Source organism: Rattus norvegicus, chromosome 18 (assembly GCF_036323735.1).
Source record: "Rattus norvegicus strain BN/NHsdMcwi chromosome 18, GRCr8, whole genome shotgun sequence".
In the NCBI taxonomy this organism is placed as follows: domain Eukaryota; kingdom Metazoa; phylum Chordata; class Mammalia; order Rodentia; family Muridae; genus Rattus; species Rattus norvegicus.
In genome coordinates, this window is record NC_086036.1 from 57,398,001 (window position 1) to 57,416,181 (window position 18,181).

Sequence of the window (18,181 nt, forward strand, 5' to 3'; positions counted from 1 at the left end):
GAGGGTTCCAGGGTTGCAGCTTTCATGAGTCATCCCCTTGGTGCTGAGCTTTTCAGTGATGCAGCTGCTTCTGACTCATCCCTGCCCTGTAAGTAACCACTCACTCGGACTCTTGCTAATAACCCTGATAAAAGCCCACTGCTTCACCAAGATGGACTTTATAATCATTACTTGGTCAGTCATAGGTTCCCTTTCTGGGATGAGTAGGTGTGCGTGTGTTGTGTTGCTTGACTTCTCCCTAGGAAAAGTCTCTTACACAACACTACTGGTTGGGAAGCTCCATTGAACACAATCCAGTCAAGATGACGTGGTCCCTGGGGCTGTTACATACTCCCGACTAGACTCTAATCCCACATGCTGAGAACTGACTTTGTAGATCCTTTACACAAGGCTGTCACACCCAATTTGTTGTTCTGTTATAATTTTTAAAAAATATTTTAAAGATGTATCTACTTTTTATGTGAATGAGTGTTTTGCTACATGTATGCACATGTACCACGTATGTACAGTACTCACAAAGGACAGAGGAGGGCATCGGACCCTCTGCAACTAGAGTTACAATTTGGGAGCTATCACGTGGATGCTGGGAACCAAACCCAGGTTCTCTACAAGAGCAGCAAGTGCTTTAACCACTGAGCCCCACTTTATTATTATTTTTTATCTCAAGATTACTTCAAAATACAGTCGTCTTTTCTCAGCCATGACAATTCCTGCCACTACCACTTTCTTTGTGCCCTGGGGATGGAGTGCATGCGCAGTCTAAACCCCACACTCTCTTCCAGTGCATTACGAATGAGAAAGGATTTGAACCAGGGAACCAGGTTTCCCCATCTGTTTGGCTACTGCCTTGTTGTGGGTGGCGGGGGCCAGGACATCCAATCCATGAGAAAGGCCTACATTTTCTGCTCACCTGGGAGAGCGTGAGAAGGGTGTGGATGTATTTTTTTCTTCTTCTTTTTTCTTTTTTTCGGAGCTGAGGACCGAACCCAGGGCCTTGCGCTTGCTAGGCAAGCGCTCTACCACTGAGCTAAATCCCCAACCCCTGGATGTATCTTTCCGTCTGTATCTGCTCTCCTCGATCCTGAGCTTGCTTGCTGAGGGCTGCAGAGATTTTGGCTGCTTTTTTTTTTTTTTTTCTCAAATAAAAGTGCTCAAGTATTGTTTGTATCGATACCTCAGTTGAGGTATCTGTAGAGTACTGGGGTGGATACCTCAGTAGAGACAGGGAAGTCAGATCATTTCTATTGCGTGATATTTACTAATATTTCCTTTTGAAGAAGAATGAGGATTCATTTCTTACAGGGACAAGACATCATTGGGGGTCCTTTTAACTGAAGCCTTTGGGTAGATTCAGCTTAGATGCGTCTGGATCCGGGGACATCTGTCTTGTTCTCTGAGAATGCATTCTGGGAAAGAGGGAAGGGTTGGGGGGCGGAGCCACGTCACTGGGAGTGAGCCGCAGTCAGGAGCAACTGCTTTGTACAGAAGATAGTGCTATAGGACATGAGAGGTCTTGCGAAGCATGGAGGATTTCAGAAGGCGGTGGGATTAATGTATTTAGGCATTTGTCCATGCCTTTATTGGGGCTGAGATACCAACTCCTGTCTGACCTTTATAAGGACAAGTGGGGCACTTCTAAGATAAAGACGGCCTGATTTAAGGGCCTGTCACCGTCTTGGGAGTAGGCAGACCAGTAGACACCGGTTCCTAATTAAGCTTCTCTTGTCACAGTGATGGAAAGGGTATGCCAAGAGCTCAGCTCCTACTGGGAAGCCTGGGAAACTTCTGAGAAACAGTTTTATAAGGATTCAGAACAGGGCAAGAAAGGCTTTAAAAGAATCCTTAGCCTTCTCCTCCCCCCTCCCCCCTCCCCCACAAAATTCTCGCACTGGAGAGGATGAGCAAAAAGATCATGAATTTCAGGCCAGCTGGGAGACATCTCCAACAAACAAACAGACAAACAAACAAACAAACAAACAAACAAGCAAACAGAATGCTGTCTGGGAACACAGCTCAGGGGCAGAGTGTTTGCCTAGTGGGTGAAAGGTTCTCTCCTCCCTCCCTCTTTATTTGGGTCCAGGAGATTGAACTCAGGTTGTCAGGCTTGGTAACAAATATCTTTATAGTCGAGCCATCTCTCTGGTCCTTATTCATACTTTTAAAAGATTTTTTAATGGGTATGTTCCTAAGTGAGCATATCTCTTGTGTGTATGGGTGCCCATAGCGACCAGAAGAAGGCATCGTGACTTCTGAAGTTACAGACAGCCGAGAGCCATCAGACACGGGTGCTGACTGAACTCAGATCCTCTGCAAAGATGGCAAGAGCTTTTAGCCACCGAGTCATCTTATTATTTACCCCCCACTATTCACACCCCACTATTTACACATCTTACAAGGCGCTATTATGTCATTATGTCACTTTAACACAAACTAAAAGGTGGAATTTAGGATAGAATTAAAAACACAAACCTCTTATATTTTTCCCAAGCGTAGAACGACACCCACTTTGGGAATGCTGTCTTTGCTTCGAGTTTAGAATAGTTCTGTTCGAGAGGTTCTGGGGCATTCGTGTGTATGCTAACTCACGGGTGGTGGTGCGGTGAGGTTTGGGAGACTGGAGACACGGCAAGGACTTGCAGGGTCTCTGAAAGGTGAGGGGTATAGACTGAGCAATGCCGTCTTGAATGAGGAGGATCGTGACAACCAGTAGATGGGCTGAGCACTCAGAGCCTTGGCCTGTGGAGGAATATTCTGGCAAGTTCTCCATGCCCCAGCTTGGCCGCAGAGGAGTAGAATGATACTCACCTTCATAATAACTCTCCTCCCTCCCTGTGAGTATCCACTCCCTGTCTCTGTGGACGAAGAGCTGGATCATGGTGATGGATGAAGTGGTATCATAGCAAGGTGGTACCTGTTGGTTTTGATTATTTTACCTGCTTGCTGTAGGACAGAGTGACATTTCTCCCCAGGAGCCAGGGGTTACGCTATCAGAGAGGAGTTGGGAGGAGGGGTTTCCAACTGAGAGCAACCTGGCTAGTGGGTCTGGAGGACATTAACACCCCTCCTGCCTGGTTCGCACATACACTGTGCTTGCCCATCCTCTGTCATACTGCACAGGCTCCCTTCCCTGCAGGTACCCTGCCCAGTCTTTCCATTTGATACTCTTCAGCCCTGAAGACGGCTGCTGACTCCAAGCCTTCCTTCATAAACCACTCAGGACTGCTAAACAAATCCTATAATTAGAAGCCAGGTTTGCTAGACCAAGGGAGAAATGTAACATTGTCCTCTGTCTGTTCGCTGGACACTCAGCCGGTGTCCCATGACCCAGAGGAGCTGTGACCTTGGGTTTCCAAGAAGCCTTAATAAGGTAATGTTTATAAGGTTCTTAGCTTTGTAACTCCCGCTGGAGTACAGCCCTGTGAAGAGAGGACATGCCATAATTCCGGGACGGTCCCCTCCCCCGCTATCTTGATGGCGGAGCATGTTGTCCCCTTAGGTGGTGCATGGAAAGTCCAAAGCTTTAGAGTAAAGGAAGTGGGCTCTCCTCCCAATGCTATGCTGAATGCTGTGTGTCATGGCACCCATTTCTTTCCATCTCTGGACTTTCGTTTGTCCATCCTTAAACTTAAGAATCGAGGGACGTTGCTCTCGAAGCCTCTTCCAGCTCCAACAAAGGCTGTTTCTTTTCGGTGTTTACCACATTATGTTTCATCTCAAGCAAGGATTCATTTCCAAATTCCGTTTTCCTTCTCTCGATGCCACAGAACTTGGTAGTGAACTCGAGCTGTATACCTCTGGGAGGGAGCTGGAAAGACACATAAACACGCCTTCCTCTGCCTCAGTATTCAGTCCTCAGTCTCTGTCCAGTGAGAGGAAATGGAAAAGCAAGCAAACAAACACAAGACAGGGACTGTTAGGAAAAGAACTGACAGGCCCCAAATGGGACAACATGGGGGATATAGGGAGAGATGGTCACACCAGCTCCTATAATGAGAGCTGACTGAAAGCTCTGTGAACCAGACTCTGATAACTTAACCTCTGTCTTAGTTAGGGTTTTTACTGCTGTGAACAGACACCATGATTAAGGCAACTCTTCTAAGGATGACATTTCATTGGGGCTGGCTTACAGGTTCAGAGGTTCAGTCCATTATCATCAAGGTGGGAGCATGGCAGCATCCAGGCAGACTTGGTGCTAGAGGAGCTGAGAGTTCTACATCTTGTTCTGAAGGCTGCTAGCAAAATACTGACTTCCAGGCAGCTAGGATGAGGGTCTTAAAGCCCACGCCCACAGTGACACGCCTCCTCCAACAGGGCCACACCTTCTAATAGTGCCACTCCCTGGCACTGAGCATATATAAACCACTACACCCTCCACCTTGCCAGCTCAATCCCCAGCAAAGCAACAAGGTGGTTACCTCCTCATCACCCTCATTTTACAGATGAGAAGCTAAGAGGACAAAAACAGAGGGATGGGCATGTAGTTCAGTGGTAGAGCGTTTGCCTGTCATATGCTATGCTAGACCCTGGGTATGACTCCCTGCTTTGCACTAAGAGAGAGAGAGAGAGAGAGAGAGAGAGAGAGAGAGAGAGAGAGAGAGAGACAGACACAGACACAGACACAGACACAGACACAGACACAGACACAGACACAGACACAGACACAGACACAGAGAGACAGAGACAGATGAAATTTGCCCCAGTGAAGTCTATGGTTGGGATACAGATTCAGAAACCTATCCTTGGCCTCTGTAGATGGGTCACCCATAAATCTGTGATGCTTCTGGTCATGAACACGATGGGAAGTTTCCATCTCTGCGTCTCTGCTTCTGATGGAAGGGGCTCTGTGACCTGTACGAGTCCTGTGACAAAGGCCATGAGGGCACCTTGACTGCACCAACCTTCTTGGGTTTGGGGACTGCTAGCTGTTGTAGCACAACTCGGGGAATCCTGAGCGTGCCTGCTCGGCATGGACAGAGGCATCAGGCTTGCTGTGGGCATTCTCAGTCAATGTATGGGCAGCAGAACGAGGGTTCAGACAAAAGGTTCACATGGAAGGCCAGGAGACATTTGATGGGCATGTCAGAAAAATGCCCTTTGATGGTCTCGCGGTGCTTGAGAGTCGAAGAGATCTGCGATTTCCTTAAGAAGACATATGATTCTGGGAATGCCCAGCCAGACCTAGTTTAGGCTAAGATAATGGGGTAAACGCAAGGGGATACTGGTATGGAAGAGAAAGTCCTCTGAAGATAGCCATGTATAACAGACAAGCCAAGCTGTCTCCAGGAGAGCACACTGGGAAGACAGAGCTAGGTCAGCCTGACCCCTGCGTCTCTACAGGGCTTACTCAGTGTCCTGGCACTCGGGCACAAAGCCTTCCGACAGATACATCCTCTCCCTTGCAGATGTGTGCAGAGTGTAGGCAGCTGTGAGCATAGCTTGGAATCATTCCACCTTTCACCCTTGGTGGAAGCCATCTATCTGATGATGGGTCACCCACCTCTGACCCCAGCTGACCTGGCACCCTTATCTTTCTCTAAACCAGGGCCTAGCATTTCATCTCAAACCCTCTCTGTCCTTCTCTCACTGTGTGGCTATGGGCAGGTGATTCTCTTCCCTGGGACGCTTTCTTCTTCTCTTGTATTTATAGTGACTTCACTTCATGTACTGAGGAAATGAAGTCACAGGGTTGACTGCTTCTAAGTTGTAGAGTGCTGCATGCCTGTGAGGAGTGTCACTCTTATCCCCAGATAGTGGTCACATGCCTCTGTGTAGGACCTGGGCAGGACGTCTCCTGTGATCCAGAGCCAGGGACCTTGAAGCTTCTTCCAACACCAGGCGATGATGGAGTTCATTTCCTGGGACCCAGGCTCTGGAAATTGCCAACATCACCAGGCTGGCTCTTCTCCCCTCGTGATGTGTAGAGAACTGAGCCCCCCTGGAAATTTGGGGAGACTTCGCCTTCTGGGGACAGAGCTTTTCTCTGTTTAAGCTGAGCTAAGGGTCACAGGCTTCTCAGAAGATGCAGCACAGAACTTGCAGAAGACGCAGATGTTGTCATGGATACAGGAGATGCTGAAGGCTGAGCAGAAGGGCTCTTCCAAGATGCACTGCTGCTCCTGAAACAGGGACACTGTCACATCTGCCACTTTCCACTGGTGCACAAGTTTAGGAACTAGTATAAGTGTTCCATGTTGTTCCCCAGGGCCTAGAACAATGCCGGGTGCCTGGCAGTTGCTTAATAAGGACACTGCTCACTAACTAGAGAAAACATTTAACCATTGCTATTTCCTCCAGAGCACACAGACAAGCTCCCAGGGAGGCCGAGTTGTGAGTCATTGTAGCCCTAAGCACCTATGAACTTTCTAGTGGTCACTAGGATAGGGACAGAGGCCCTGGCAAGAGTCACCAAGGCTCCTTGCCCAAGGGTAAGCAACTGAGCTCAGAGTTGTCGGTTCCCCAAATGGTGGGTTGTGAGTTGCTCTTGGGGAAAATGTGAGCAAATCTGTGTGGTTATCCTGGTCCCAGGCTCTCCAGGGCAAGTGAATAAGAGACACCCATTGCTTGTAAGCAGTGCTCCCTTAAGGTACTCCAGAACTGTAGTGAAGCACCGAGACACTATCCTCAAGGCCACATATCCCCAGATCCACAACAGAGGGCCACCCCAAATAAAACAGCTCAGTGCCAGACCCCAGCTAGAGCCTAGTGTTAAATCTGACCTGCTTCAGACACAGCTTTCCCCTCTAGCCCGCCTCACTCCACTACTTGTAAGGTGGCAGATGTTAGCTGGCCCAACTCATCCCCTGCCCCCATAGACTGGCTAGTTCCTTCATTGTGTCTAGGGCCCTGAAGCTGTTCTGCCCCCTTTTTTGCTGGATAGTGGGGCCTCCTTCCCCAAAGAGACACAGAGCTACCCAGGAAAGGGGTGGTGGTGAGTAGTGGTTTGGGAGATGGGTGTCAGAGCCTTGGAGACTCTAACAGATTATCAACATCCCCTGGGGCTGAGGCGGGGATGTGTGGGTGAGTAGGAGGCCCAGTGCCTGGGCTATGCAGACAGGCTGTTTATATCCTGCTCCTTTCAGTCCCAGGCCTGAGCTAGTATTGACCGGGGACCATGCTTACGGGGTCCTGAGGCCTGTCCAGAAGATCAGGGACTTCTTGCTTGTTGGGAGATTCTAAGGCTTGGGAAGCCTGATCCTCCCCCACCCCCCCCCCCTGTCTTGCTCACAGTGCCCCAGAGGCTTACTGCCTCTGGCAAAACGTATGGGGTGCCGCTCTTCCCTAGAGATTTTCCTTCTATTTGGGGTCTCTCTGGGAACTAGAAGGTTTTAGAAACTGAACTGACTAGAATTATCCCATGCTATCTGGTTGGATGGAGTTAAGAACAGTCTGTTCAAGCAAACAGAAGCTAGGCCATTCATGGTACACTTACAGACGCGGCACACACATAACCTCACTTTCATTACTCCCTCTTCCTTGATGGAAGTTGGGGTGCCTGCCCCAAGTAACCACAAATAGCTCAGCGGGCTGCATGCCTCTGATTGGAGTTCAGGTTGCTTTGGTTCAAAGTGTAAGTCTATACATCTGTCTTCCCAAAAACTGAAGAGCAAGAATACACCCATGAGGGATTGGGGATTTAGCTCAGTGGTAGAGCGCTTGCCTAGGAAGCGCAAGGCCCTGGGTTCGGTTCCCAGCTCCGAAAAAAAGAACCAAAAAAAAAAAAAAAAAAAAAAAAAAAAAAAAAAAAAAAAAAAGAATACACCCATGAAAGTGCACAAGAAACAAATCGACAATAAAAACAGCCCAAAGGGACCAAACACCAAGTGCCTGTTACATCAAAGGTGGAATGTGTATCCTGAGAGAAGAATGTCCCGGAAGGTGGGGAGGTCACCAACAAAGACCCCACACTGGAAGAGCTGGCAAGGTGTCCCTGCCCATGGGGATGTCTCTGGGTAGTGAGTGCTAAGCAGACACAGAGCAAGCACACAGTCAATCTGCAGCCTAGAAACGTGCCTTGGTGTTTTCAGGGCTGGTCACTAGAGAACCGAGTCCAATTCACACTTGTTTGACGTCCGCCCTTCGGGGTGCAGATGCTAGTGTCTGGCTAGGGTCCTGCTGACATGGCTGTCCCTCCACACGTCTCGTTCACCCAGCCGCGTTCCCTTTTTTGAGAACTGGGAGCTTGTTGGCTGGGGCTATTCCCACCAACAGTGTTCCTGTCTCTGGAGCTTAAAATAGCCCCCTCTTGGCTGAGGCTCTGCAGTGAGCAGTGAGGTAGGCATTTGTGCAAATAAGGGCTTGTGAGAAGGGTTCCTACCCAGGAGGGCGGGGAAGGAGCGTGGCAGAAGAGGAGGGCCTCCTGGAGGGATGCGCTTAGGGGTTCATCCCTGCAAGAGTGCCCGTGAGTGTCCTCCTGCCTCCCTGAGCTAACTGGATCCCCTTGATCAAGAACCTACATCTCTGAGCCTCCTGGCCTGGCTGAGGTCCTGGGGTGGACACTCTGAATAGAAAAGCCTTTGTAGGGGCTGGGGATTTAGCTCAGTGGTAGAGCGCTTACCTAGGAAGCGCAAGGCCCTGAGTTCGGTCCCCAGCTCCGAAAAAAAAGAACCAAAAAAAAAAAAAAAAGCCTTTGTATTCTTCCGCCTGTATAGCCTCACTCCTGACTCGTTCAATAATGCCAAATTTCTACTTAGGAATGCCCCAAAAGCATCCCGGAAAGCCCAAGCTAAAACTCATTTTCCTAATAGCAATGAGTCGGACACTCACTTTAGCCCAGGCATTGCGCAGAGTGCTTTGATGTGCGTCCTCATTAGATCCTTACCGCAATTCATTGAAAATCAAGCGGTTGCCATTTTGAGACAGCCTAGGCTGGCCTCAAACTTACTTTGTAGCCGGGGACGACCTGAAAGTTCTAATTCTCCTGCTTTTGCCTTCTGAATGCTGGGATTAGAGGGGGTGAGCCACCCACCTAGTTTATGCAATGCCAGAAATTGAACCCAGGGCTTTGTGCAAGCTGGGCAAATACTCTTCTCTACCAAGCGAGCGGCATTCCCATGCACAAGCTAGCATCTCTATCGAACAGAAGAAACACAGGCTCGGCTTAGGCAGTTTCTTTCCCAAGGTCACACAGCTATGATGAAGAAGATGGGACCAAGATTAAAGTCCATCAACCTGAGTAGTGCTAACTCCCCTGGAGGATGTACCTGTTCCTCTGGATCCCCACAGCTCTGATCGCTCACCCTGAGTTCCAGCATCTCCAGCCCTTGTTAAAACTGGTTCGGTCAAATGTCTCACATTGTGCTTTCTCTGTATCTGAAATGTTATAGCTAAACTGCCCCTGAGCTTGGGAGCTCTCAGGTCTCTAAAGGACTGGAGTTCCTGCCATGAGCTCCTAACCTTGCCTCATCTGGCTTGTTTGAGACTGGAAGGTGAAGCTGAGGTGTTACAGGTCCTCTTTGAGAGCAGCCCCACTCCACCGGGGGGGGGGGGGCGGGCAGCTGTCTTGCACCTGGACCACAGAAGGAGACAACGGGGTAGAATGGACTTGCTTTGTGTCTTCTGTGACTTTGCAGAAGTGGTTAAATAGAAGTTCCAAGCCTCAGCGTCCTCAGTTATCAATAGAGAGCAAAGTAGGACTGAACTCCAGATGTGTTGGGATTGTTCCAAATGAAACAACATACTTGAAGGAGCTAGCCCCTGCCAGGCACCCAGGAGGTGTGCCTCATCAATAACTTCTTATTTCTCATTATTTTCTTCCCTCTATTCCCCTCTCCTAATCATGTGTGTATTTGCATGTATGTGTGCACATGTGTTCTCCTATGTGTAGGTGGAGGCACACCTCAGATGCGATCCCTCAGGAACCAGTCATCTTTGTTTTGTTTTTCCAGACAGAGTTACTCTGTGTAGCCCTGACTGTCCTGGAGCTCATTATGTAGACCAGGCTGGCCTTGAACTCAAGAGATCTGCCTGCCTCTGCCTCCCGAGTGCCGGGAGTAAAGGAGTGTGCCACCATGCCTGGCTTCTATCTTGTGTTTTGAGACAGGGTCTCTCATTGGTTAAGGGCTTGCCAGGAAGGCTAGGCTGGCCAGCAAGCTCTAGGGATGTGCCAGTTTCTGCCTCGCCAGCACGGGGAGTACAACGCAGACCAGAGCTCCTGGTTTTTCTACTTAGAATCTGGGATTGAACCAAAGCCCTTATGCTTACGTGGCAGGCCTTTTTATCAAGTGAGCTATCTTCCAGCTCCATAGTTGCTATTTTCTGAGAATATAGTAACCAGGTTTCAAATACTAAAGGCCTAGTATACAGTAGGTGCTCAAAGGGAAGGGTGTACTTAGGGTCAACACATAGCAACTCTCAGCAACTGTCCTTCACAGGCTGGGCTGGCTATCCCTGCTCTGATGTGGAAGACATCCTTAGTATTGCTTCTCAGCAGAAGTGCTACTGGGAAGCCAGGGGCAGCAAGCACAGGCCTTGTCCACCCGCTTGGAGAGCCTGCTTAGCCTCAGACCCAGAAGGAATGAGCCGCGGCATTCTTCAGGGCCGTCTGGCTTTCTGATGGTGCCATCTTGTGGTCAGCATGATGAGGCTCTCAACGCGTCTGCAGTGAACCTTCCTGCCTCACACCTACTTCGGCCGTGGATCCAAACATCTGCTGTGTCTTTCTCCACACGTGCTCCTAACCCTTATCCATAAAGACTCAAGGACCCCGGTCCTCATACACAAGGCAAGAATAGCCTCCAAGTCCTGCTTTCTTCTCCTTCCTCTGGGGCCCGGCACCCGACCTCTGAAAGACTCCACAGGTTCACATACCAGACATCACTATGGGTAGACGACCCTTCTGTGGTGTGTCAAAGCCAAGGCTGGAGGAGGAGGCTTCTGTCTGATCCAAGACAGCCCGGGAATGGGGAAACTAGTGATGGTTCCTCTGTTGTCCCTGGGGTCCATTGTGAGGAATCTGAGCTCTTGGGGATGATCTAGCTCCCCCGCCCACTATAGACTAGCAAGGATGCTCAGCTCGGCCCAAGCCTGTCTGTCAGTTTAAGCATTGAGGGAAGCGCAGTGGATAGAAGCAGGAGCTAGTTCTCCTTCTTGTTTCAGCACAAGTGCTGTGTGACCCCGGCAAGCCCTTGTGAACCCGGGATGGCCCACCTACCCTGAGTTTTATCCCTGGCTGGGGAGTGGTAAGGACCTCTGATAACTTCTAGACTGGGTTTGTATTAAAATGGAAGTTTTCCTATGTCAAAATCTCTGGATTAAAACACTAGAAATCTGGCTGGAGAGATGGCTCAGTGGTTAGAGCACTGACTGCGCTTCCAGAGGTCCTGAGTTCAAATCCCAGCAACCACATGGTGGCTCACAACCATCTGTAGTGAGATCTGATGCCCTCTTCTGGTGTGTCTGAAGACAGCTACAGTGTACTCATTTAGAATAAATAAATAGATCTTTTAAAACACTAGAGATCAATCAACACCCTTCTTCTCTTCCTGTTATGCCCAAGACTGGGTCTCTTGTATCCCAGACTGGCCTTGAATTTGACATGTAGAGGAAGAGCTCCCCAAACTCCTGATACTTTTGCCTCCATTTTCCAAGCGATGCAGTCACAGGCTGTACTGCTGGTTTCCGTTATTTTGTAATCTCCACTAGCACCACCCTGTGTCTGGACACTGGGCAGCTTCTCTTCATCCTCATGAATCAGAAGGAAAACTGCATGCACTAGCAAGTAAGAGGAACGGATATTTATGGGGTCCTGAAAGGCAGAGGAACCTCTATATTCTAATATATACCTTTCAATCGCCTTCCCTGTCTACAGACCCCCAGCGTAGCAGCAGAAGAAAGCAAAGAACTAGTCATGCTGCCTTCATTCACTCCTTAGCCAGGGCCTTTCATTGTTTAAAGAGGGGCTGGGACAGCCGGAGCTGGGGGGGGTGGGGGCTTGTTGCCCAAGGAGGTATTTTCAGAGTCTCCCGCCCTCCAGACTTTCCAAGGACAAAACAGAACCCTGTCTAGTATTTGACCAAATATGGTGGTATCTCTTGAGGAGCTCGTGCCCCAGCCAGCTCCTCAGTTATGCCGTGGAAACCTGCCCCACACAGATTAATCTTGTGACATTCAGGAGCCTCTCACCCCCACCCCCCACCCCCATCTCCAGTTCTTGTAAATGGCCAAGACTGGCCCTCAGCAAGACGAGGCTAAGGAACTTGTCCGCTCTAACCCCCTTTGCCCTCACCGCCATTCCTGCCTCCCAGAAAATGTTATCTGTCGCTTGCTCACATTCGGTTGGCTGTTCATACAAAGTGACTGACCTTAGCCGCAGAGGATGGTCAGGTTGCCTTTGGAGGCCCCATGAGCCCTGGGGTCATGAAGCTGTGGCCCGCTCTGAGAAGGCTGCACGCAACACCTCAGCCAGAAGGATGGGTTTGAGGGGTACATGGGAGAGGCACTAAGACACATAAGCTCTAATGCTAAGACATCTGTTGTTTATAATAAAAAATAATAATAATTATCACAGCATCGTTTTATAATAAACAGTGAAGTGTTTGTTGAATGCCTTCTTTGTGCCAAGCATTGTCTTCTCTGACACAGCTTAGTTATTTATTCTTTGAAGTAACATCCAGAGATGTGGGAACAGACTTAGCCTTTAAGTAGGAGTCTGCGGGGGCCCACTCTTCCCAGGGTGTAACACCCATTATACAGATAATATAACTGAGGCTGAGAGAAAGAAGGCCGTAAGTAGTAAGTCACGCAGGGGATGGAGATCTCTCATGGAAGGTGGGCAAGTGTTACTCCAGCAAGGCTATAACAGTTGGCTGTGAAGGTTTTAGGCATCTGCACCTTAGCCTGGGTGGAGCACACCAACAGAAACATGTCCATAGAGGGCTAGAACTGTGCAGAAAATATCCCAACACAAACAGTGTGGGATGGCATGTTGAGTTCTGGATAGGAACCAGGCCCAAAGTCCAACCTTGACACTGCTGATTCACTGTGGAATACTGGGGAAATCTCCTTCTCGTTCAGGTCTCAGTTTCCCTGCTTGTGACCAACAGGGTGGGCAGCCAAGCTCACCTGAGGCTGGTTGGAGTGGCTGGGGTTGTTTCTCTGGGAGATAGTGCTCCCTGGCTCTGGGCCAACCTAGTCTCAATACATTTTTCTCTCCCGACCAACCAGCAGCCCATCCCTCCTCCACCCTCACCCCCTTGCCATCCCCAAGGCAAACGAAGCTGATTGTCTCAGCTGGCGCTGTGGGTGCTGGCTGGTCAGCCAGCCGCAGGCCACAGGCAGAGGTGCCATCAGCCAGGGCCCCACCAGACACACAGGGCATTGTCCTTTTGGTCAACAGCCCCTGGGCACCTCAGCCTGGCTCCTGGCCGGCCCCCACACCCCTCACCGCCTGCCACTGTGCTAAGGCACAGCCAGCTGGGGGCCCAAGGCTCCCAGCTGACAGTGAGCCCACCCACCCACACCCCCCAGCAGCCCCCTGTGGAGCTATAATTGCCTCGGTCCATCCTGTTGCTGCCATTCTCTCTCTACGGCATCTGGGGTTCCTGGCCGGTGGCAGCTGCAGGCTGACTTAATGGGATGGACTGGCCACACAGCCTGGTACGTGGTGCTCCCCTACCCCACCTCCACCTTCTCTGTGAATGTTTCTTTCCCATTGATTACCGGCTGCCTGTGTTTGGCTTGGAATCTGCAGGGACCAGCTCTGTCCTCTCCTCCAGGTCCCGAGAGAAACAGAGCTTGGTCTTAGCCTGCAGTCATGGCCCAAGGCTGGGACTCCAGTTCTGGACCCAGCCTGGCCACACTGAACCCCTTTCAGACAGAAGCAACTGGGGAGATCCAGACAGACTCAGGGAGGGACTAGGGTTTTTCCAGGCCTGGCTTCTGGAGTCTGGGCAGAACGCATGATCTTTAGGCAAGTCCTTCTGTCTTTGTTGCCCATCTGGAAATTGAGGGAGAGGCTGTCGAGTCTGGTCTGTGCTTCCCCTGCAAGGTGAGTTGAGCAGTGTGTGGGAAGCTTCACTGAGAAAGCCTGGAATGACGGAAGTATTTCTGCAGCAGAATGTAGGACCAAAAGGAAGAATTTAGCAAACTGATTCACTGCGGCGGCGTTTACGCCAGCAAGTAGCTCTGCCAAGAGGGGCTATGCTGAAACTTGTTTCCAAGGATCAAAGCTTGCTGGGTAGCCTGGATAAGAAACCAGGCCCAGTCCTTGTGGACTGAGAGGTCGGGGAAAGCATTGAGTCTGGTAAGAGGAGGAGGAGGAGGAGGAGGAGGAGGAGGAGGAGGAGGAGGATGAGGAGGAGGAGGAGGAGGAGGAAGAAGAGGAAGAAGAGGAGGAGGAGGGGGAGGAGGGGGAGGAGGAGGAGGAGGGGGAGGAGGAGGTGGTAGTGAGTGAATGATCTGGAAATGGAGTCTCAGAGGAACCGCGCGCCAGCTCCATGAGGTGTTCCTTCTTCTCGCCCACTCTTGTTTCAACTCATTTCCTTTCTGCAAAGCCTGTAAGCAGCTCCAAAACTCCTCTCACTCTTCCACATCCCTGGAAAAGTTTAGGCTTCCTCTGCTCGTGAGCCCTCCGTCTTATTCCATTGCATGAGCCTGTAGAAAAGCTGGGCCCAGCCACCTTGCTGACCCAAGCCAAGTGCGAGCCCCAGCCCCAGCCTCCAGCCCCTGTCCCGACTTGTCATTCCGGAACGCCCCTCCACCCCCACTCGTCGTTCCTGCTACTTTTCCGTCCCGCCCCCACAGTTATCACAGCTGAGTTTCAGGGCAGGCTCGGTGGTGCAATCTATTCGCTCTGCTGGTATTCCAGAATGTCGTGACACCATGCAGATACTGACACGAGGGATAAAATTGTATGGAGAGGAGCTCAGTGCTCTCAGGGAGTCAGTGCCTTGGGGGTGGGGCTGAGGGAAGCTAAGAGGATATCAAAGAACCGCAGGTCCAAGTACAATCGCAGATGCATAAGGGGCACTCGGGTCAGGACAACTCCAAGGTGCTGAGGCAGTGAACTTGAGCCTACAGCTGTCCAAGGTGTTAGAAGGTAAACGGAAAAGGTAGAACTCTGATGGCAGAGGTCTGTGCAAAACCCCTCCTGCAGCTGCAAGAAACATGCTGAGCACAGACACAAAGGAATCGAGAGGGTTGGGGGAACAGGAGACCCCTGAGTGCCTCAGGACTGATGCCGGCCTTGGTGTGGTGAGATGACTAGAAGTCAGATAGGTTTGCGAAAGCCAGTTAGTAGGCAGTGGAACGGTCCTGGCAAGCAACTACGGTCTACAGATTGAGTGAGTAGGGTGCATAGGGGGATTTTCAAGAGACACCCTATTTTAAGGACTTCAAGATAGCTGTGGGTGTGTGGGTGTTATCAGTGCCCAACACAAAGCGGGTGTCCATACTCGGGGTGGCCCATGCAGAGGCCTCTCTCTGTGACCTAGCTTTGGCCTAGAGAGACTTGGCTCTGGCCTTTGACCAGTAGGCTTCTCCCCCAGCTCTTCCTTCTTGCCATCTCCATCTTCCTGGTGCCAAGCCAGCCCCGGAACACCAAAGGCAAAAGGAAGGGGCAAGGGAGGCCTGGCCCCTTGGCCCCTGGGCCTCACCAGGTGCCGCTGGACCTGGTGTCTCGAGTAAAGCCCTACGCCCGAATGGAAGAGTACGAGAGGAACCTTGGCGAGATGGTGGCCCAGCTGAGGAACAGCTCTGAGCCAGCCAAGAAGAAGTGTGAAGTCAACTTGCAGCTGTGGTTATCCAACAAGAGAAGCCTGTCTCCCTGGGGCTACAGGTAGGTCAGCTGGGCACAGCAGGCCACCTTTCCCACTGTCCCAGACACTGCATTCAACACCTTGGATGTGGACGAGTTTTAACCCCACATCTGCCTCTTACCAACTGTAAGGCTTTTGGTCAGTTGATTAGTTTTGCTGGGCCTCAGTTTCCCCAGCTGTCAGTGAAAGTAAAGGCCGTATGGACTCTGTAAGCTATTATAAACAGGCAGCCACATATAACACTGTCTTTATTATCCTCCAGGGGTGCTTCTAAGGTATTTTGTCCAGCACGCTTACTGGTGAGGCTTACATATTTCATGCCACATGGGTGCCTTCTTAATGTCTGCCTCAGAAACACCTCAGTGTTCCTGCGTTCACCCAGTCAAACTCCCTAGGACTGGTGCCCAGATCACAGTGTTTTACTTGTCTTGCCTGCTTACGGTGCATAGTCCCTGCTTTGATTTGGGAATGTCTCTGCTGCTCTGGGCTGCAGAAGCAATGTCTGTGTGTCTGTCATCACCTTTTAGGTCGGCATGCAAAAGGAGTCCAAGATACATGAATTAAATGGAATAAAGAAATGGCTAGTTCACTTACAGACACAGTCCAGGGCTCTCCCAGCTATGCTAAGACTCTGGACTAGCACTGTTGGCCAGCACTGTTGGCCAGCACGTTCTTTAATAAAGTCCACTGTGGTAGCCATGTGACTACTGAACCACGTGGCTAATGAGACTAAAGGACTAGCATAGATTGAAATTTAAGCTGGCGTATGTAGCTGGTGGCTACTGTGCTGAGAGGTATAGCCCTAGAATGGGGCAACAGAGTCAATAATGATTCTTCAGGCCACAGCGTGTTCCTACTTTGGCCATGCCCATGTGTCAGTCAGGGAGATTGTAAAACTGTAGGCTCATTCAGGAGGTTTCCATTCATTTCCAAGAAGCTCCCAAGCAAATCGAGGTGACTGAGGCCGTACGTTCCTAGGTTTAATTCTCTTACCTCTCACTCCTGTTTAATTGTGGAGGAAGTCGCGACAGAGAAGCAAAGTGAATCTGGAACAATCCCCAGAAGGCTCTGTTCCTTTTGCTCCCCCATGAATGCCTAAAGTTCAGGACAGAAATACTTATAACAAGGGATGTGTATAAAAATACAACCCCCAGAATTCACAGAGTGGAAGGAGAGAACTGACTCCCAAAAGTTGTCCTCCAGCTCCTTGCAAGGTCTCCCCTGACTCAAACAAACCAACAACAGTTTGTTGAGCTGAGCCTGGTATAATTCCATCACTGGCAAGGCGGAGGCAAGAGGATTGCAAGCAGGTCAGCAAAACAAGACCAGCCCCAAAACAGGAAAGGACAGGGAAAAAAAGGACAGAAACAAAAGACAGAGAGAAAGAAACAAAAGTCCAAACCAAACCACAACACTCCAAAACTTGTCAAATCTCTGAGGCTCAGTAACACAATAGAACACAGGCTTAGATTCTCTTGCAATGAATATTCTACACCCATGTGTGATCATTTTATCTCTGTAGATTAATTCCCCACAATATTAAAATAGGGTAGAGAAGGAAGAGGGATGACTTTCTTTTCCTCCCATAGTCCCCATGGTATCTTTCTGGCTGAAAGGAGGAACCTAGTTTTACAGACCCTGACTACCAGCGACTAGCTTCCAGATTTGAGTCTCCTCTTTGAGAAGGAGTTCAATACAACACACCCTGGCCGCTAGCCCTAACTCTAACCCTAACTGTGTAGACCCCTTGTGGTTGCCCTTCGTTGTTCTTCCTGGCGCTCACCCTGCCCTCTCTTGCCCACCCACTCCTTGCAGCATCAATCACGACCCCAGCCGCATCCCGGAGGACTTGCCTGAGGCGCGGTGCCTATGTTTGGGTTGCGTGAACCCCTTCACCATGCAGGAGGACCGTAGCATGGTGAGCGTGCCAGTGTTCAGCCAGGTGCCAGTGCGCCGCCGCCTCTGTCCGCAACCTCCTCGGCCCGGGCCCTGCCGCCAGCGTGTTGTCATGGAGACCATCGCTGTGGGTTGCACCTGCATCTTCTGAGCCACCAACCCTCAACCAGGTGGCTACTGCAACGATCCTCCCTCCCTGCACCCACTGTGACCCTCAAGGCTGATAAACAGTAAACGTTGTTCTTTGTAAAGGAAGGCATTGGGCTTGCTCCTTATGACTAGGAAGCTAGCACAATTTAGCTAGACAGATTCCAGATCAGCGTGAGTGAGCTTTTTCCCGGACTCGGCTCTCCAACAGTGAACCAGGCTATTAGAAAACTCTGGTCTGAGAGTGTAGCTCAGTTGATAAGAGTATCTGCCCAGCACAAATGAAGCCCTGAGTTCCATGTCTAGCACCATATAAACCCAATGGGGGTGGTCCACACCCGTAAACTCTGTGCTCTGGACGCGGGTAGGTCAGGAAACGCAAGGCC

At 50.4% G+C, this 18,181-nt stretch overlaps 1 protein-coding gene across 3 annotated transcripts; it reads left to right on the forward strand.

The window, feature by feature from the left end:
• Positions 1-13,531: 13,531 nt before the first annotated feature.
• Positions 13,532-17,903, forward strand: Il17b (interleukin 17B). Of its 3 annotated transcripts, none has more exons than NM_053789.1 (3): positions 13,532-13,593; positions 15,483-15,772; positions 17,568-17,903. In NM_053789.1, the coding sequence occupies exons 1-3, from the start codon at positions 13,573-13,575 to the stop codon at positions 17,797-17,799; spliced, it is 543 nt and encodes a 180-aa protein (NP_446241.1). In that variant the 5' UTR covers positions 13,532-13,572; the 3' UTR covers positions 17,800-17,903. The 3 variants fall into 3 exon arrangements, with proteins under 3 accessions (NP_446241.1, XP_038952471.1, XP_038952470.1); XM_039096543.1 differs by lacking the exon at positions 13,532-13,593 and adding an exon at positions 13,667-13,984; XM_039096542.2 differs by lacking the exon at positions 13,532-13,593 and adding an exon at positions 14,083-14,239.
• Positions 17,904-18,181: the final 278 nt, after the last annotated feature.